Source organism: Excalfactoria chinensis, chromosome 1 (genome assembly GCF_039878825.1).
Source record: "Excalfactoria chinensis isolate bCotChi1 chromosome 1, bCotChi1.hap2, whole genome shotgun sequence".
NCBI classification, from domain to species: Eukaryota; Metazoa; Chordata; class Aves; order Galliformes; family Phasianidae; genus Excalfactoria; species Excalfactoria chinensis.
In genome coordinates this window covers 121,432,088-121,450,536 of record NC_092825.1, presented here as the reverse complement: position 1 = coordinate 121,450,536, position 18,449 = coordinate 121,432,088, and the positions used below count along the sequence as shown (strand labels likewise).

At 39.1% G+C, this 18,449-nt stretch overlaps 1 protein-coding gene across 1 annotated transcript; it reads right to left on the bottom strand.

The window, feature by feature from the left end:
* Window positions 1-4,763: 4,763 nt before the first annotated feature.
* LOC140253997 (arylsulfatase H-like) lies at window positions 4,764-16,327 on the bottom strand. Its single transcript, XM_072340168.1, has 11 exons — window positions 16,189-16,327; window positions 14,015-14,064; window positions 13,643-13,792; window positions 12,675-12,796; window positions 11,182-11,304; window positions 8,906-9,329; window positions 7,924-8,060; window positions 7,234-7,368; window positions 6,460-6,622; window positions 6,051-6,172; window positions 4,764-5,460 (listed from the first exon to the last, which is right to left on the bottom strand). Exons 2-11 carry the CDS (start codon window positions 14,038-14,040, stop codon window positions 5,090-5,092), a joined length of 1,773 nt encoding a protein of 590 aa, XP_072196269.1. The 5' UTR covers window positions 14,041-14,064; window positions 16,189-16,327; the 3' UTR covers window positions 4,764-5,089.
* Between the last annotated feature and the right edge of the window lie 2,122 nt (window positions 16,328-18,449).

Genomic DNA, 18,449 nt, shown 5'->3' with positions numbered 1-18,449 from the left:
TTCAGAGCTTTCTAAAGGTGCCAGTTTGACAGCTTTTCTTGAAAGAAGGAATTTCAGAAGACGATAGGGTTGTCAAACTGATGGCTATTTCACAGGATGAGCAAAATGTGATACACAGCTAACAAAAATCCTCTATAAGCCAACTATTCCTCCTGGAATTCTGTCAGAGGGAATGAGTGCAAGTCTGCTTGGATTTACTCTCTTACCTCAAGGGATAATTATGGACAACTATTCCTTCAGAACAGGAATAATCTCTTACAGAAAATGATTTCCACATCTATTCATATTTCATTCTTTTCTTTTTCCTTCCCTGATTTTATTTTTTTTTTTAATTTTATTTTTGAAGGCTACATATTGGCAGAGGCTGCCACTGACTTCAGCATGTAGGCTTCTCTTGCGTTAGCAAGACAGCAGTTTATCCTCTCTCACTTCATAAGTCACCCCTGAGCATCCTGAAGGACAGCAGGGGCCCATCATAAGGGGTGCTGAGAAATTCCTAGAGGTAGAACAAGAGCAAGAGTGACTTAGCTGTGATTTCTCAAAAACTAGTCAGATGGGAGGCCTAGCCCATTTCACAAACAGTTTCAAAGTGAAATAAATAAGGAAAGGAGGGGCAACACAGACCAGGTTGAGTTACACAGCACACCTCTGGATGCACATTTGTCCCAGTGGGGGAAAAGTTTCCATGCAATAGTTTGTAGGGCTTTCACTGTCCTGATGTAATTTGGTTGAAGAAAGCATGAGCTGTTTATCCAAGCTTCCCTAAGCACACTAAAGCTATGAGTTATGCAGTCACCTGGCTACAGTAACCATCACAACACAGGGCAAAATCTTGCACAGGGGCATTCTTTATCCTTGGAGGCTATTTAGTCAACCTTTTACTGATTCAAATGTGTTTTGCCTAGAATATAAATCATGTTATTTTTTCCCTTTTATGTCACTATTTCATTCTGGCAACAGTTTTGTTGATGTACTTTGCACGGCTTCAAAGGATCATTGTTCCTAGGCCCAGTATCCCAGGGCTGCTAACCACCAGGTTCCTGAACATAGCAGAAATTGTATGATTTATTTTACATACAGAATGAGTTTATAAAACTTACCTTGTGAAGGAGTGAAACAAACATTTTTTCTTTTCTCTCTCAAATTGGCTCCCAGGTTTATTTTCTACTACATGGTTGTTGTACTAAAAGTTCACAGGGACCTTCCACTGATTGCTTGTTTTAAACGGTGTATAAATAATTTCCATGTACTTGTAATGAAACAGGGGTGACAAATACTAGGAATTCAAACCTGTGATTAAGTACTTCCAGGCCAAGAAAAGAAGTTGATAACTGATGACTGAAAATAGAGATAGAAATTACACATTCTATGATATTGAGCTACAGGCACAGAAAAGAAATAATATCACTTCAGCTTACCATCTTCACATATTCAGGCCAGCATCTTAGTCCAAATGTCACCCATATTCATAGTCACTTTTCTATTTGAATAACAAAATACATTTCCTGCAGCACTGTTGCCTCTGTTCTTCCTCATGACTGTTCCTGTCTCAAGAGGAAATTGCCCCCGAGGGAAGATGCAGTCATTTGTAGCGAGCATGGAGATGCCTATATTTAGCCCAGAGGCTGTGTTCAGTTCAAAGAGGCACCTGAAGTCCTGTAGGAGGTACTTCATGGCTACTGGAGTGTACTTTTCACAGTAATAAACACTAAAATTCCATCCAGTTCTCTTTCCAGGTGCTGAAATAACCTCTAGGGTTACATATAACCTCTACCATTACTACTTTGGACATATGTATATCACCAGGGTATCTACTATCTTTTGCTTGTCTTACTTTCAAGTTCAAAATGTGCCTCCAGATGAATTAATCTCTTCTTCAGCCTGAGAATGATGCTTGTCTCATGCCATTTCTTCTGGTGGGACACTGGCAAACAACAGCTGTCTGCTTTCATTAGAAAGAAACAACAAACCTTATTTTTTGGAAGACAAAAAATTATGCCTGCACCAGTGCAATAGCCTACATTATGGAAGACTGCATTTTTGGAAAGACATTTCATACCCTAGGGCAGCTGAGATAACTTCTCAGATTAACAAATCACATCCCTTACATAGGTGTATGTATAAGGTAGTAGTCTAAATCTGAATTACATGTATAAACTCTCCTTTAGATGATAGTCCACAGCAATGCAGCTTACCAAATGCAAATCCTTGCCTTCATTGAAATGGACAGCTCCATAACTGATATTTATGAGCATGAAGGGAGAGTGTGTTGAACTAGAAGGTCCCTAGGGTTGAGAATTTCTTATTTAAACCCTGTAAAACATTTAGGCTCATTTAGCTCTATATTAAACATACACACCTCGTACTGAAAGGATCTCTACATTGTGATACATTACTGTAGCAAAGCAATTCCAAGTTCATCACAAATCCACATCTGCCTTCATTCCATATATCTTTCCAAATAAATGTTTACTACAGAATATGTTTTCCAACATCACACATGTATGAATATTAGTAAGGAATGGCTGTAGAAACCATATGAAGCATCAAATTACCCTCAAGAAAACAAGTAGTTTTCTGCAGCATGATAGAGCCTTCTGGAAACAGGAAGCAAAGAATGGAAGATCTATTTGTTTAAAGAATGCCTCTATTGACCATCCTCTGCCTTCAGGCTTCTCTCATAACTGGATTAGAATAGCCACTATAGACATAGATAAAACCGTAAACAAACACATTTTGTACACATTTTGTGCACTCTAGGTATGCCAAAGCCATAAACTACTGTAATGTAATATTAAGACTGCCAACTCTGAAATTTCTTCTCCTGTTGCTGCCATATATACATACAGACAGATAGATATTTTAAGTTAGTGTTGTAAATTGTATTTTTGCTGAATTTACAATACTGCCAATGAATGAGAAACCTCTTAAAAGGCTGACAGTTCTAGAACACTTCACAGCTATTCATTTAAAAAATCACAATTTAAAGACCTTATTCCCAGAACTACATATGTAAATAGGCTTCTGTCAACTCACAAATGGCCTGAGAACAAAGCACTTGTAAGGAACAATATGATACTTGAAGAGATTAATGAGCTTCTGCATATGGATCCTTTAAACCTCCTTCTTTGCAAGTAAGAGTTACTTAAAATACTTTAAAAAGTCTATGTATTTTTTCTCTGTATTCTGTGGATTTGCATGAAAATCAGTTTGGTTGAGCAACTGAAGAATTAACAGGACTGACAAAACAGTGGTGATAAAATTACCCTAAAAAATTAATCGACTGCCTGCCTGGATGGGATCATTGGAGGATGGTCAATGACTAGGAAAACCCTGTTACACCTGCTGCTTCACCCTGTGGTGGCAATATTGATGGTAATTAGTTTGCATTTGGTTGCGCCTGTGAGCTGCTGTGCTCATTTAAGAGCCCTCTGCCTGGTGTTTTTGGTAGTGCAGCTTAAACAACGTTGAGCACCAACAGAGGTAACACTCGGTGATGGCAAGACTCTCCCAAAGTTCATAGTCCCAGTACGGGTTGAACCAATGTACACAGGGTCTCTTTGGTGTGTTTCCTACATTCTCCATGATCTGCAGGACCCCTCATGATTAGCAGCCATGATGTGATAATAACTTAAATAATTTAAATTTTATCTTGAGTCTACATACACTCTAGCCCCAAATAGACACTGCAGTGCTATTAAGTATTCCTGTGCAGGAAAAAAAAATGGTTCAGTCATATGCATAGGTCTTATACTCACATATTTAAAGGTATTAAAAAACAGAGGGTGTAGAATCCCTAGCTTGAGAATAGGAGTGAGTCTCAGAAAAAAAAACCTAAAAAATAATATATGCTGGCTGTTCTGAAGTAAATTTTTGTACAGAAAATGTTGGATACTGAATATGAACTTTAAATCTAGCCAAGAAAGAACAAGTGAAGTCAAAGAAATTCAAATATGAAATAAAGTGCGCATTGTTAACCATGGAGTAATTAAGCAAGAATCCAGTATATGTGAAATGAAGGATTCACTTCATTCCTTGAAGATGTCACAGTACGACTGAATGTTTTTTCTCATCAAATTAAGCAGTAAAGGAGCATCTGGGTTCTTATCTGGGAGCAACAGTCTGTAAAATGCATGAGATCACAACATGCAACACAACATAGCAGGGAACAATACAACACTGAGAGAAACAAGGGGGTAAATAAAAGCAAAACATTTACCAAAGGAGAAATGAGTCCTAGCCATTTTCTAGGGCACTGAGATAACTTGTGTGACCTGTGCTTAAATGACTTTGTACTTGTGTGACCATCAATGCCACTATGTGCTTGCTAGAGCGGCTTAGGAAGTTTGCAGTAGGGTTTTGGAAAGGGAAATTTTTTTTCCTTTTTGTGTTCTCCATAAAAAAAAGCTGACTGCAATCAGAAAATGCCTGTCCTTCTCAGAAAGCACTGACAGATCCAGTTTATATATTTCTAAACTTCATGCCTCAACTAGGTAGTCACTCCTGATGAAGAAGCCCCAGGCTAACCAGCTGCCATCATTGCTGCTGTTGGAGGGACTGGCTACAAAGAAGGAAGATACTTTTAAACGAGATTCTGTGAAGAAATATTCTGGAAATATTTGGGAGGTAGGAGTAAAAGTAGTCCGCAAAAATGTATAACAGGGATATCCAGCATTGCTGCTAACTATAAAAAAGAAAGGAAATCTTAATCCTTGAGTGACTCAAAAATTCAGAAGAAAAAGAAAAAACAAAGCAAAACTTTTAAATAGACATTCATAAACAACAAAAGATAAGTTGTATAATTACTGGTAGAAGTCTAATGCTGTTACATTTCAGTGTAATTGAATTTTTCATTCAGTTGTCAGCAAATACAAACTAAAACATGCTCTTCAGATCACACTTCTCTTATCTCTTCCTGAGAGTGTCCAGTCTAAAGATATCTTTACCAAATACTGTGCAATTCACTGGAACAATTCTCAAATAGTCTATTAAAAACAAAACCAAAAACTTAAACAAACAATCATTTAATAAACACCTCCCAGAGAAAATATTCGTGATCTAAAACCTTGGGTAACTTCAGTTATTGCCATTATAGGTCAGCAAGTTTATCATCACCTTCTTTGTCACACCAACAGAACGGGAACGTCCCACAGCAGGGTTGCAGCCACGGCTTCCAGATGATGTTGTACACAGAGAGCTGCTGTGGGACTGCAGTCAGTGTCCTGCGGTGCTCTTCAATGGCTCTCTCAGTCTGCTCTATTACAGTGTCAAAAAGTGGCTCAGTATCAGCTGACAGAGGCTGGGACTCAGAAGGGTCTCGTGAGAGGTCATACAGCAGTGGAGGATCATGATGGGTCACGCCTTCCCCAAAACATGGGCAAAATCCTCTGTCGTAACAACCCCCAGCCCCAAGTGGACGGAAGTTTGGTGTCACATAGTGAGCCTTCCAAATGGCTCCACCTGCCAGAAAAGAAAAAAGGCTCAGAATGGTACCGTTGGTTATCACCAAGCATTAGAGGATTGAATGTTTTCCTAGAGTTCATTTTTGTGAGACTGGTTTACATTTCTGGTCTACATTAACTACCTGATATAGTTTCTTAACATCATTTAAATTAAATGACAACAAATATAAACCAATATTGTAAAATGATTTATGATTTTTCTAAATGTCTTCAAAATTTTTAGCAAGTGTCACTTATGCCTATTTTTGTTATTTTACACAGACAAAATAAATAAATAAATAAATAAAAATTTGTGGTTTCCATGGCTTGAACCTTTTTAAGATTCTCCAGGCCTTGCATTCATCATTCATATAGATAGATGGGCAAGACCCATCACGAACTCCAGTATTCTGCTTGGTATTACAGAGCTCATGTCACATTCTTAGAAGCCATGAGCAAATAGTTTGTGTCACATAAGTAGAGGCAATGTTCTTTATCATCTTACATGTGGAACTATTTGGAAAGCTTGAATTCCCCCCTCAAAAGGGCAAACAAATCTGTCCTCCTGCAGACTAAATAGAGTTCTTGGGCAATAATAATTATACTCACTGTCCTTCTGGTGCCATCGCACAGCATGTAAATGAGTGCCACAGTAGTGAAACAGGAACTCATGCTCTGAGTGATCAACTGTTCCTTGCAGTAAAGGCATCAGATCTCGGCCATCAATTACTCTAACAGAAAAAATGGAGATCATCAGACTGGGGACAGCTGTACAGCTCTGTGTTCCCTCTGGACACCTCTGGTTGGAATTGACAGCTCTGAACAAAGAAGATGCTTGTAGACTACAAGCAGATCCTGAATATCAAATGTAGAGAAGAGGTGACTGAGCTAGAGTGACTTATGTGCCTAGAAAAGGAGCAGGAGTGGAAAGGAAAATGTCAGACCCTTAGAATATGTATCAGAAATAGATTTGCTATCATCTTGAGAGAAATGGAGGAATAAGGACACTCGTTAGTACCTGTCCTGAGGTACTACTCCTCCAGCCAAATGAATTACTGTGGGGTAAATGTCCATAAGGCTCGTAGGTTCATTGATCACTTTGCCTGCAGGTAACACTCCTGGCCATCTAAATATCCCTGGGATACGGATTCCTCCTTCCCAGCCTCCCATAGCTTTTCCACCTTTCATTGAAAATAAACAAACAAACAAAACCCCAAATTTTCATTAAAATAAATGGTTAATTTAAAATAAAGAGAAATTTTAGATGAATGTTCTGTATTAGCATAAACTCTCTAACATTATCTTCACGAGTTCTCCTTATCCTCTTAGAGTTTACCACTAAGCTCCTCATTAGAACCACTGATAATGTGTTCACACAATCACTCCTCAAGTTACCTTCTATTCTCACTTCTTTTTGTTGTTTAATAAGCATGTTGCACCATTAGAACTCAGAGTGGATAAAATTTTTCAGTCCTAAGCAATTTCCCAACCTTGTTCTCCTCTTTTACAACCATATAAAATACGTGCTGCAGTTAAAGCAAATTTTCAGATATTATAATGTTTATGGATGTTAAGTATATGTAATAACAATTAATTTGCGATCAGCTGTCCCTTGAGGAAGTGCCAGTTTGAAAATCATGCAACTATTTGCACATGCACATGTGTACACTTTTGTATGCATAATAATCAACTCCCAGTGATAAAAACATGTTAATTCTGAAACATGCAGTCTTACCTAAGCTTTAGTGGTACCCTGAATACTGTAGTTGTTGCTGGGTTGTCACCATCTTACCTCTGTATATTCCATTCCAACCACCCAGCTGCCTTTTGCCTTCTTGCCTTTCCAGCCATCCACCGTGATCAGAGGCAAAGTAAACTAGTGTATTTTTTTCCAAACCTTCCTTGTCAATAGCATCTAGAACCTGCCCTACAAACACAAGAATGCATATATATTAAAAAATTAAAAATATAGTACACACAATATACTTTTTAGCCTCTGACTTGCAAACATTTATCCATGTAGGTATAATTAATGTTTATTAAAAGAAAAGTTTTGCAGGACTTAGATTTATATTTGTATTTCACTTCCTATAAAAGCAAAAAATGGTGATGTGCTGTAACTCTTTTATAATTAGCAGTTTAGAAAAAAGAGTGCAAGAATGATGGTTACAAACCAGGAGCCTCTATTGTAAAGGAGAGAAGTGTGCTGTTAAATTATGTAAATAAAGCATTATTCAAGGCAGCAAAACCTTAGATTCTGCATACGCAGAATGGAAAGACTCCTTTGATCAAAGACTAGAAAATAAAAAGCTAACAGTGTAAGACAACAGTGACAGACATTAGGACTTTTTTCCTTCCCACTGCTAATTCTGTTCCCTGTTCTTTGACTGGCAGCTGCATTTCTTATTATGTGTTACTACACTTCATTGTGCACAGCTAGGCATGAAGTAGCTGGATACATTTTTATCTGCTAGCGACTTACCCACCATCCAGTCCATCTCCTCTACATTGTCTCCATATAAACCATGGCTACTCTTCCCAAGAAACTTATCTGTTGTCAGTAGAGGGGTGTGGGAGTGTAAAAAGGAAAGAAAGAGGAGGAATGGCTTGTGCTTATTTCTAAAAAAACACAGAAATTGACATTTGGTTACTAGGAGGAAGGGTCTCAATACATACAGAGCTCAGGCATAATGGAAAATGGGATTATGATTTGCATACATATTTCAACTCAGAAACATCTTACACTGTAAGGTATTAACACCCAGCAATTAGGATCTGTCTGATAAAATACTGGTTGGCTCTCTCCTTTTTTCTCCCAAGTGATGCATAGAAAAGTTTCATACTGAAGCTCCACTTTCTGCTATTGCAAAATATCACAGTACTACTGAAATGGTTTGTCACCTGCCACTGATTCCCTATATTGTCTGCATGATATAGCTAATTCATCGCTTTTCTTTCCCCTGCCAGGAAACACAGTTCTTCTATCATTTTCCACTAAAGAGAACTGGCCCTGTAGAACGTCACTTTGACCCCATTTAGTAGAACTGGACCCCCAGACAGTAGTTTATCCATCACATTATGTTTTTGTCTAGCTGTATGTGTGACATTTTGTCCTGAAGGATACTGTGAGAAACAGTATCAAAAGCTTTGCTGTAATCCAGAAAGATTACATTAACTTCCCTTTGACAACTACATCAGTGGTGCTGTCGAACAAAGGAAGTCAAGTTGGTTAAAAAGGACTTTCCCCTCGTGAACCCACGTTGGCTGTGACCAATGACTGCATTGTCTTTTGTTTTAATACTATATAATCATTATTAATATATAATAATATTCGTTATTCTACTTTCTGTTAATGAAATTACAAAGACTTCATAGAGGAAAATGCTGTTTAAAATTTAAAGGACATGCAAAAAACAAACAAACAGAAAACCAGAACAAATGTTTGCAAAGTAAATTCACATTACCTTTCAATAAATGAAATGGACTCCCTCAAGATAAAAGATGTAGTTCTCTCTGTCACCATTGGCTGCTCAGTGACTTCATGGTTTCTCATTATAATGCAGTTCCAATATCTTACAAATCCATAACTTGAGAACCAGGACACAAAGAAAAGGAGAGTAAACAGAGCAAGGCAAATCACTGTTTTCCAGTGGACAGAAATCAAGCCACTGAGCCTCCCTAGGGCAGTGGTGAGCGTAGCAAGGACAATCATCTGAGTATAAAGCCAAACTTTCTTTCTGAAGGCTCTATCCATCTCTGGTTCTTCTGTTGTTTGGCAATCACTTATTAGTGTAAAAGGCATCCCATAAAAATAATCAAACCCATGGTTCAACGGGTGATGACAAAGGTCGTTTCGGTGTTCACAGTTGACGCCTAGATGCCACTTCCCTGAAAATGTATATTATTAAAATGTAAATAAATAGTATGTAAAAATGAGCTTTTCTTCATTAAAGCATTTATCAAAAAATGTTTTTTTTTTTTTTTTTTTTTTTCCTTCTCCCCCCTCCCCCCATTTGTGATATCTTTTTCTGCATATTAAGTATGTATGGAAAAAATAGGGTATATCCTATAACTGACAAATAGTAACAACTGTACATCATACATTTCCACCAGAGCTATTTGTTCTTTGTGCACAGAACAAACCAATGACAAACGATTCAGCTGCAGTAATTTAGTAGCCATTCAGGTATAATGATACGGATGGATGCTGTTTAAGATTTCTTGTTTTGTGACTTGAACATTATTCTTATGGGGTTTTTTTGGTAGTTTTTAATTTTTCTTTTATGTCAGTCTACCTAAAAAGTTCATTTAATCAGACTCTGTCAATCTAGATAAACTAAACATGACTAAAGATACTCTCAGGGTCTACAATGTGCTTATAGCTGAGATACCAGGAAAAATGGTGCTAGATTTTGCTAGATATCTCCCAGGTGGGATGCAGCAATGTCCCTGCAGGGCAATTCTTCAAAGTGGGGACAAATCTGGTTATTTCATTAGTGATTAAATGCTGAAGCCAAGCTGAAGATCTTGTCTAATGAGCACAGGGCTATTTTATGAGCGGTTTAAAACTACTAAAATGATATAGCTACAAATCCAACAGAAAAACTTTTTAATACAGTACTTAAAATGCTTAGAAGGCTTCACATTGTTTGTTTGTTCTTGATCTTTATGTCTTCCATTTATTCTGCTGGTTGAATATAAATCCATTGCTGCAGACATTTTTCTTCCAGTAAATTCAGTTTACTTGTGCAGCTGTTATTTTCTTTTGTGTCAGCCATAGATTTTGGCTGTGGGCATTTAAATGCTTGGATGAGGTAGGGCAAATCACTGAATATTCATCTCAGGAACATTTGTGTTTCCTCAGTCTGCAAAGTCACGTGACATACCTAAGATAAATAATCATTTGAAACTGGATCATGTTTAAAAAAGCCTGTAAAATACAAAGCAAAATGGAATTTCTACTAGTGCTGCAGGATGTAATGTTTTGTGGGTTGTGCTTAAATATTGTTGAACTACAGTGGCATGATGCACTTAAAAAGAAATAATTGCTTTGCTTCTGTTTTTGAAAGAGCAAATCCCATGACATTTTGAACTGTTTCCGCTGTTTTAATCAGCAGCTGTTCCCTCCTGTGCAAGTTGTGAGTCTGCTCTTCTCCAAGTAAAGCAGGAACATGCATATTTGCATGAAACTCATCTTTTGCTTTCTTGTTAAATAGCATTGTAATAACTGGTAGAATGGCATTCAGTTAATATATTTAACTGCATGTTTTCCAATATACATTTTGATGACATAATGTCAGCATGCTTGAAAGAAGGCCAGCAGTAAAGGTCATTCTTTTTGTCAGACATTTCTTTTATGAGATTCTTTTTGGTCACAACACGATATGCTTGGATCAGGAAATACAAATATTACAGCTGAGGTATGTGCAGTTGCTAAATAAACTAATGAGTTTGAGTGAGATTTATGGGTGAACCACAGTTTAGGTCATTACATATTAGGAGGAAATTTCTTACTCAGAGGGTGATGGGGCACTGGCATAAGTTGCCCAGAGAAGCTGTAGTGCCCCATCCTGGGAGGCTGTCAGAGTCAGGTTGGATGGTGACCTGGGCAGCCTGAGCTGGTGTGGGGCAGCTTTGCCCATGGCAGGAAGTGATGGCTGGGTAGGCTTTAAGGCCCCTTCCCACTCAAGCCATTCTATGAATCTATGATTGATCCTATGATTCAGAAACATTTCCATACCGATGAGTCCTGTGCTGTAGCCTTGTTGCTGCAGTATTTTGGCAAAAGTGGTTTCATTTGTAGGGAGCCCTCCTGAGCCTCCATTCCAAAAAATAACACGATAATTGTTTATAGCATCCATTCCTACAAAATATAATAGTAAAACAAAAGCTCAATAAGCATAACTGGTAGTTTTATGAAATGTACTTCCTTGTTTCCTGGTTTCATTGGTTTTACAAAGTTATATGTTTATCCTAATGCTGTTAGCTTGGGGGTATTAATCTATAACAGTGTACAAGAAAGAGTTAAATCTCTTCATTGCACAATAGCTATCCTTCTCTGCAGCTCACACTGCACCATTTTAATCTGCATTGGCACAGTTGCACAGTTGCATTTACATGTTGCAGTAGCATCCAGGCTGCAAGCAGTGCACTGGCCTGGTGTGGTGATGAGGACAGAGAGCACAGGAAGGAGATTCTGGCCCTCTGTCACCCTCAAACTCCACCTTGCATAAGGCTGCCAGGGAACTCACAATGTCCCTGCAGAGTGGCAGAGCCAGTATATGGCTGCTAAGACCCACAGAGAAGCTACATGACATCATGGTCTTCTCCACATCTGCAGGTTCATAACCTGTTACTCAGCATTATACAGTGACATAACCCTGTCAAATGATGTAATGTAAAGTATGAAATGCCATGGAAGCACTGGATGTCCTAGCCTTGCTGTTACTATGGGAGACAGGATCTACACAAGTGCATATGCATTTCCAGCAATCTCAGTGGGAGTAATCAGTACGAAAATAGGATTACACATTGGCTTCTAAATGGCTCAGGAATGGAGGCAGTGAGGATCATTTGCAGTAGGACAAGCATTACAGTCACTGCTAGAAACATACAGAGCCACTTGTTTATCATACTTCTTCAGCTCAAGAATGCATTTTGACAGGATAGTAGTTTAAATTCAAAAATGGAACTGAGAAAAATAATACAGCTGTCAAACTGTTATTATGTAGGACAGATTCATTCTGATTCGCAGATAATAAAGCTATCCTGCAAACAACCCAGGCTGGAGGAAACAGACAGACACCTACTCTGTTCCGTTTAGGGCTGCACTATTTCCTCTATCAAATGGGAAATAACCCATAACAGAAATCAATGCAACCAGAGTTTTAAAGATGTGTTACTTTTCCTGTTCTTTGTAATGACTTATCCGAAGGTAAAAAGCAGTACCAACTTCATTCTGGCTGCACTAGAGCACCAAAAGGCAGAGTTGCTAGGTGATGGGTAGCAAGCTACTCTGCGGAGCCGGCTTTTGCCCCCCCCCCCCCCCCCCCCAGGCTGGTTCACTGTACCCCATATATACAGATGCAACGTCAAAGGTATTAGACCTAGCTGTTGAGTCTTCACGCGCCTTCACGTCCATGGCACCCTCATTTCTTTTGTGCCCACCATATAGCACTGTTCCATTCATCAACAAAGTAATGTTTAAAGGCCACTTGACTGTGCAAGGCAAACCTGATCGAATGGGATATCTCCCAGTGAGAAATGCTGCTCTGCTGGGGGTGCAAAGTGGAGCTGCAGTGATGTGCTGTGTCAACTTCACTCCTTCCCTTGCCAAGCGATCAATGTTCGGAGTCCTAAAAGAGCAACCAGCACTGTCAGGTATCAATCACAGGGCCTTCAAAGGAATGGCAATGAAGACTAATATACTTACCTCTGTTTTGGGATTCTTTTTCTATTTGAATTATTTTATCTTTATTCAAGATTAGATATTTTTATTTTTATTTTTAATAAATAAATAAATAAAAGCTATCTGGATAAATTTCAAGGCAACTGTTCCTTCTTATTTCCTAGATGCTCTGGAGGGTGTTCGTGAAAGGAACCCCACTGCTACTGAAGAAAAGAACTCACACCTTGAGGATGATCTTATGCTGGAGGCCGAGCTATGCAGAGATGCCTGCCAGAAACTTGCCAGTTGGTGTTAATCAGGGTGAGATTCTGAAAGCTTTGCTGGCTAAGGGGAGTGATCACACAAAAGCGGGTTGGAGGACAAAAGGCATTAATGTGGCATGATTTCCAAAGAAAAGGCAAATTCTATGTCCTCAAATCTGTAAACAGAAGTATTTCCTAGTAACATAATTCACATCAGTGATTCAAGTGATGTAAGTCTAAGAAAGAATGATAAAGCACTTGAAAGAGGAGACAGCATTTCTATCTTCAGCTATAGGCAAATGCTTAGCATTTCTCAGTTTACGTATTCCCAGATAAGAACAGCTCTGCATAGCAGAGCTAGCCCTGGGAACACTCTAGGGTGTAAGATACTCCAGATAGTGTTATTTACATTTACATAGTGATTCCCATAGGAAATCCCCCGAGTTCTCCAGTAAATGAATTTGAAGACCACTCTAATGGCTGGTGATGGGCAAAGGACTGAAGGTTTGTATAAAACATCAGCTCTGTTCATTAATATGCTATTTCCTTACCTGATAGTATCATTCCCATAGCAACCTACATCCCCTATACCAAGATCATCAGCCATCAACAGGACAAAGTTTGGCTGTGTGATGATGGAAGGCTGTGTCATTAGTGGCTGCAGAAGCAGACCAAAAATCAGGGCTTTGACCAGGCATGTCCTGAAACACAGAAGAAAGAAGGAAGCCAATGATCTGACCATTCCTCCCTCTAATATTAAAGTGGTAAAATCAAGAACCAACCAATCAAACAAATAAAAATCACATTGTGAGTATGCTTCACAGAAAGCCCATTCTTTTTAATACGGTGTTCTGTCATTATTAAAGTTAGATGGCTTCAGATTTAATAATAAAATTAAAATAATTCATGATCTTTTTTCATACCAGTGTGATATTTGTTGCCAAATCATTTCTGCATTTGGAGCATTCAGATCCTGTAAAACCAAGAGAAAGAGCCTGGTTAAGCCTGCATCTTTTTAGTTGTCACTGCAATAAAAATTGATAAAAAACTTAATCAAAGTCCATCAGCATCCATTTACTTGCTTTAGTTTGACTTTGATCAGTTTGTAAATGAAGAGGAGTAAAAGCATTAATGTTATGTTTATTGATAGGATGTCCTCAGGTCTTAGAGGAATTTTGCTCTTTTGTGAAGATGTTTCACTTAAAATAGCAAAATAATTTTCCTTTGCTACATAGCTCAGCTTTTTTAAAAACAGTATTTAGTCATAAAGGAAGTGCAAATCTTTTTAAAATCCCATCCTTTCTATCGTTCATATATATATATATATTTTTTTTTTTTCTGTAATCACTGAGATAGTAACAGCCTTCTGCTTCTTCACATAATGTCCAAGTTTCCTTTCAGGCTCATGAGATAAATCTTTAGCCATAGATTCTCTTGTCATACTCTTTCAACGAAGAACAGAAGACACTACATTTGTGTCCTTTTACTGTTTGGCTTTAAACTCTGAGCTGAGTTTTTTTCATCTTTGTGTGCATCAGATTTTGGGGTTTTGCTCTGTTTCTCCCTTCTATGTACAGCTTTCTGCAAAGGTTCCTATGGGGATTTTTCTTTGACTGCCAGGACAAGACAAACTGCTAGATTAACATTACAACCAAATGACTCCATATCCCAGGCTCTTCTAAAGAATCCTTTCAATTTTATCTCCTGTTTTGTTGACCCGTCCCATGTCCCACTTTTCAATATTGTGATGGTTTAACATTTTGTTTACCAGAAATGATAATATTTGGCATTTTAGTTAATAACCATGGCTCATACATTTTATTCCTCAATGTTATAAGCTTCAGTGGGAAAATTTACTCCTCTGTACTTGAAAAATTGCTTTTTAGCCATTTGCAATATATCCATACTAATGTAACACTGATATCTACAGACACCCAGATTTCTGCATCTGGGCTTGTGCCTTTGCTGTCTCCTAAGCCAGTACAGGAAAGATACTGGGGTACACAACAGTTTTATATATGCATACTACTATCCTCCGAAAGTCAAAATTAAAGGGAGGTGGAAATGCTCAAACTTAGGCGTACTTATCTCTAACTACCTGTGCTTCACAGTTCAAAGCACATCCTGATTCAAAGCACAGGGTGGAGCTCCAGGCTGGGCTTCCTCAGAAGCTGCCTGTAAATAGCAGGTAACATGCAGATAACAGTTTGCAGCACTTTGTGACATTACCCTTGCCTGGCCACTGCCTCAATGCATGCAGTGGGAATGCTGCCAGAGAAACCATAGCAGCTCCTGGGGGAGCAGAAGGGCTTATCAGATAAGTTTTCCTAGTTTATCACCTTTTTGAGAAGTCAGGGAGGGGAGGGGGACGGCCTGTTGTGGGCAGCCAGATTCTCTCTGGCCTGGCTGTGAGTGCTTCAGAGAATCAGTTGCCTTGAGGGGTCACAAGCAGCTGCTCTGCACCTGAACTGAACCCAGCTGTAAGCAGAGCTCTCCTCCTGTCTCATTAGTTAGCACCTCCAGAGATAGTATCCCTTTCTTCATCCATGTTAATGATCCTGAGGAGAAATAGCTTGCAGGTTTTCTATAGTTTACTTTACAGACTAAACTTTTAAAATCTCTTTACTTCTCTATCAAAATTCTCACAAGGTAAAACATTCATATTTTCAGCTACACTTAGATCCACGTTTCCCAACAACAGCAGCCACTTGTGACATCAGTTTGGCAGCACTCACTGAAAGCTCTCACAGGTTATATTTCATTCAGTTTGGTTCTTCTCAATCTGTGAAAATACCTTCTCAGATATTCTAAGATACAGACTTCATTTAGGTAAAAAAGCAAAAAACAAAAAGCAAACAAACAACAGCAACAACAAAAAACCAACAACAAAACGGGCACATTCAGATAAGATATTCTGCAGCCAACTGCTCTCACTTTGCACCCAGACATGAATGAGAACAATGCTGTTGTTAAAGGAAATGCCTTCTGAACGCTTCCTTGAGATATTTTTATCTACAGCAGCAAGAAACATTTCCAAAGGCCCATTATAATGTTCCTGTGCATTTCCAGAGATAGCAAGGGAGCATGAATACGGTACCTGGCAGTATCAGGTTAGGCTCAGTGCAGGCAGCTGGGGCACTGGAATGTGATCTTTCAGCCGACTTAAAACCATTCCAAACATTTCAGCATGACCACCGCTACAGCAGCACAGCGTCCCACATCTGTTCTGAAGGCAGTCCTTAAATCTGCCCTGGCTGCTCATGCGCACTTCCCCCCAGGAAAGCTGTGCTGTACTGCAGCTGGATGGGCTGACTTGTGCTATGGTCCCTCGAGCTACGTGTCCTGCTGCCATCTTCACAATGGCAACATTCATGTAGGCACGAGGGTTGGGCTGACACGCTGGAGGTGTAGCTGAGTGGCTGCCTGCCCAGCCACTGGTTTCTCATGGGAAGCATTCGATCTCATTCAGGTCTGACATGCTCCAATAAAGATGCAGTAACAGCTCCTCATAAACCTCTCCTCACTTCCACTCAAAAAAACAGAAAAGTGCTGTACTTACAAAGCAGTATTTCTTTGCCTGTAGAAACTGAGCACATATCTTCGCTTTACAGCATCCCTGAGAGCATGCAGCAATGACAGTGTCACCTCTGCACTTGTAGTAGGATGCAGACTGAGGGTGTGGCGAGGAAGTGGCAGGGAGAGACATGAATTTGCTTATCCAAAAAATGAGTCATTTGGCTGGACATGTGAATACTGCTTTGTTTCTTGTCAGAACTCAAAGGAATGGTTTAGCTACATGCAAGCTAGTGTGTTCTTTCTTGATTATCTTGTTTGAGCTCCATCAGACCAAGTGTTTTGGGAAAGATGTTATCAAACAGCAGTCTTGCATTGCTTACAGAGAATTTCCTGTGCTTTCATACGTTAAAAGAGAAGGAACATAGTTAGGTTAGGATTTGGAGGTCCACCAATGACAATACTCAGGATGGTTTATTCAAGGCTGGTTTATTCATGGAGCACCTCTGTGACTGGTGTCAGCAGTGTCAGCTGTGTATATTACCCCTCTCCCATTTTCTCCTAACCCCAAATTTCTGTGCTGGGATGGTTACAGTTGGCACACACACAGAAGACACGATGTGCTTGGTTTCCCTTCTCCCATTCTCAGTGCCTGCTCCTTATCCCCAGCCTCCCCTATAGTCATTGAATCTGTACATCTCCATTTCCTATTCCCCCCTAATGTTAGTATTTCAAGATTCATTAATGTGAAAAGGATTCCTTATTGTTTGATGCCCTCTGCTGCTGCATGTTGTCTAAGAAAATGCATGTTTGGAGGTACTGCATCCTTCTGTTCAGGATGCCATTAGTCCCAGTGCTGACTGGAACAAGATTTCATGCAGCTGGGGACTCCTCCATAGCTCTTCTATTGCTTCTCTTGTTTTTTTCCATGCCTTCTTACAAATTGTATAGTATTTGCAATGGAGAACGACTCTCTATAACTGCTATGTTATTTACTGAATTTATAGTGTAGCAGAAAATTGAGTTAATATCTGAAGTGACATTGCTGGAATGTATCTATCATCTCCTATCTCCTTCTTTTATCTGGGGCCTTCTAACCCAGAAAAAGCTGGAACAGAGCATCACTGCAAGAGGCACTGCTTGAAACCTACCTACTGGGAACTGCCCCCTGGGCACAGCCATGGTGTGGGTAAGATAAAGGAAGAAGAGCAGACCTTGTGGTTTAAGCCTCTTGCAACAGCAACTTGTATTTATTTTGGTGTATGATCTTGGAAGGAGAGAAAGATGAAAGCCATCTACAGAGTGCTTCTTCCCAATGTCTAGGGCTCTGTGCTAAGCTAATGCTGTTTCCAAACACTGTACTACTGAGCTCTGCCTATTTTCTGTGGAGAAATCTTCAGAAAATCCGTATTTATTCAGAACTAGGAATGAATGTGAAAGTCTTGCACACTCTTGTCTATTACCATCAATTTCTTTAGAATAGGTGCCAGAGGAAGGAGCACTTACTGGCCCTTGAAGAACTTAAAACATCCCAGAGTCTGAAGCCCCAGACTGGTAGCAGTTTTGTATAGTATAACGATTAAGAAGCTCCCTCTAGCGACTAAAGTATTTTTGAAATCTTGTTGCATTTTAAAGAATATTTGATTCCTGCTCTGCCTTCCTGTAAGTCATTACTGCTCTTATTTTCTACTCGGCTAAAAAAGTAGACTGATTTTTTATTAATCTTGTTCCCATTTTTAAAAATTATTATTATTTTTTCCTATTAGAAACAGTAGGTGTAAAAGAGCACTTAAAACAGAAGCTATGCAATGGGCATGAACTGAAATGCAAAAAGTTCTTTCTAAA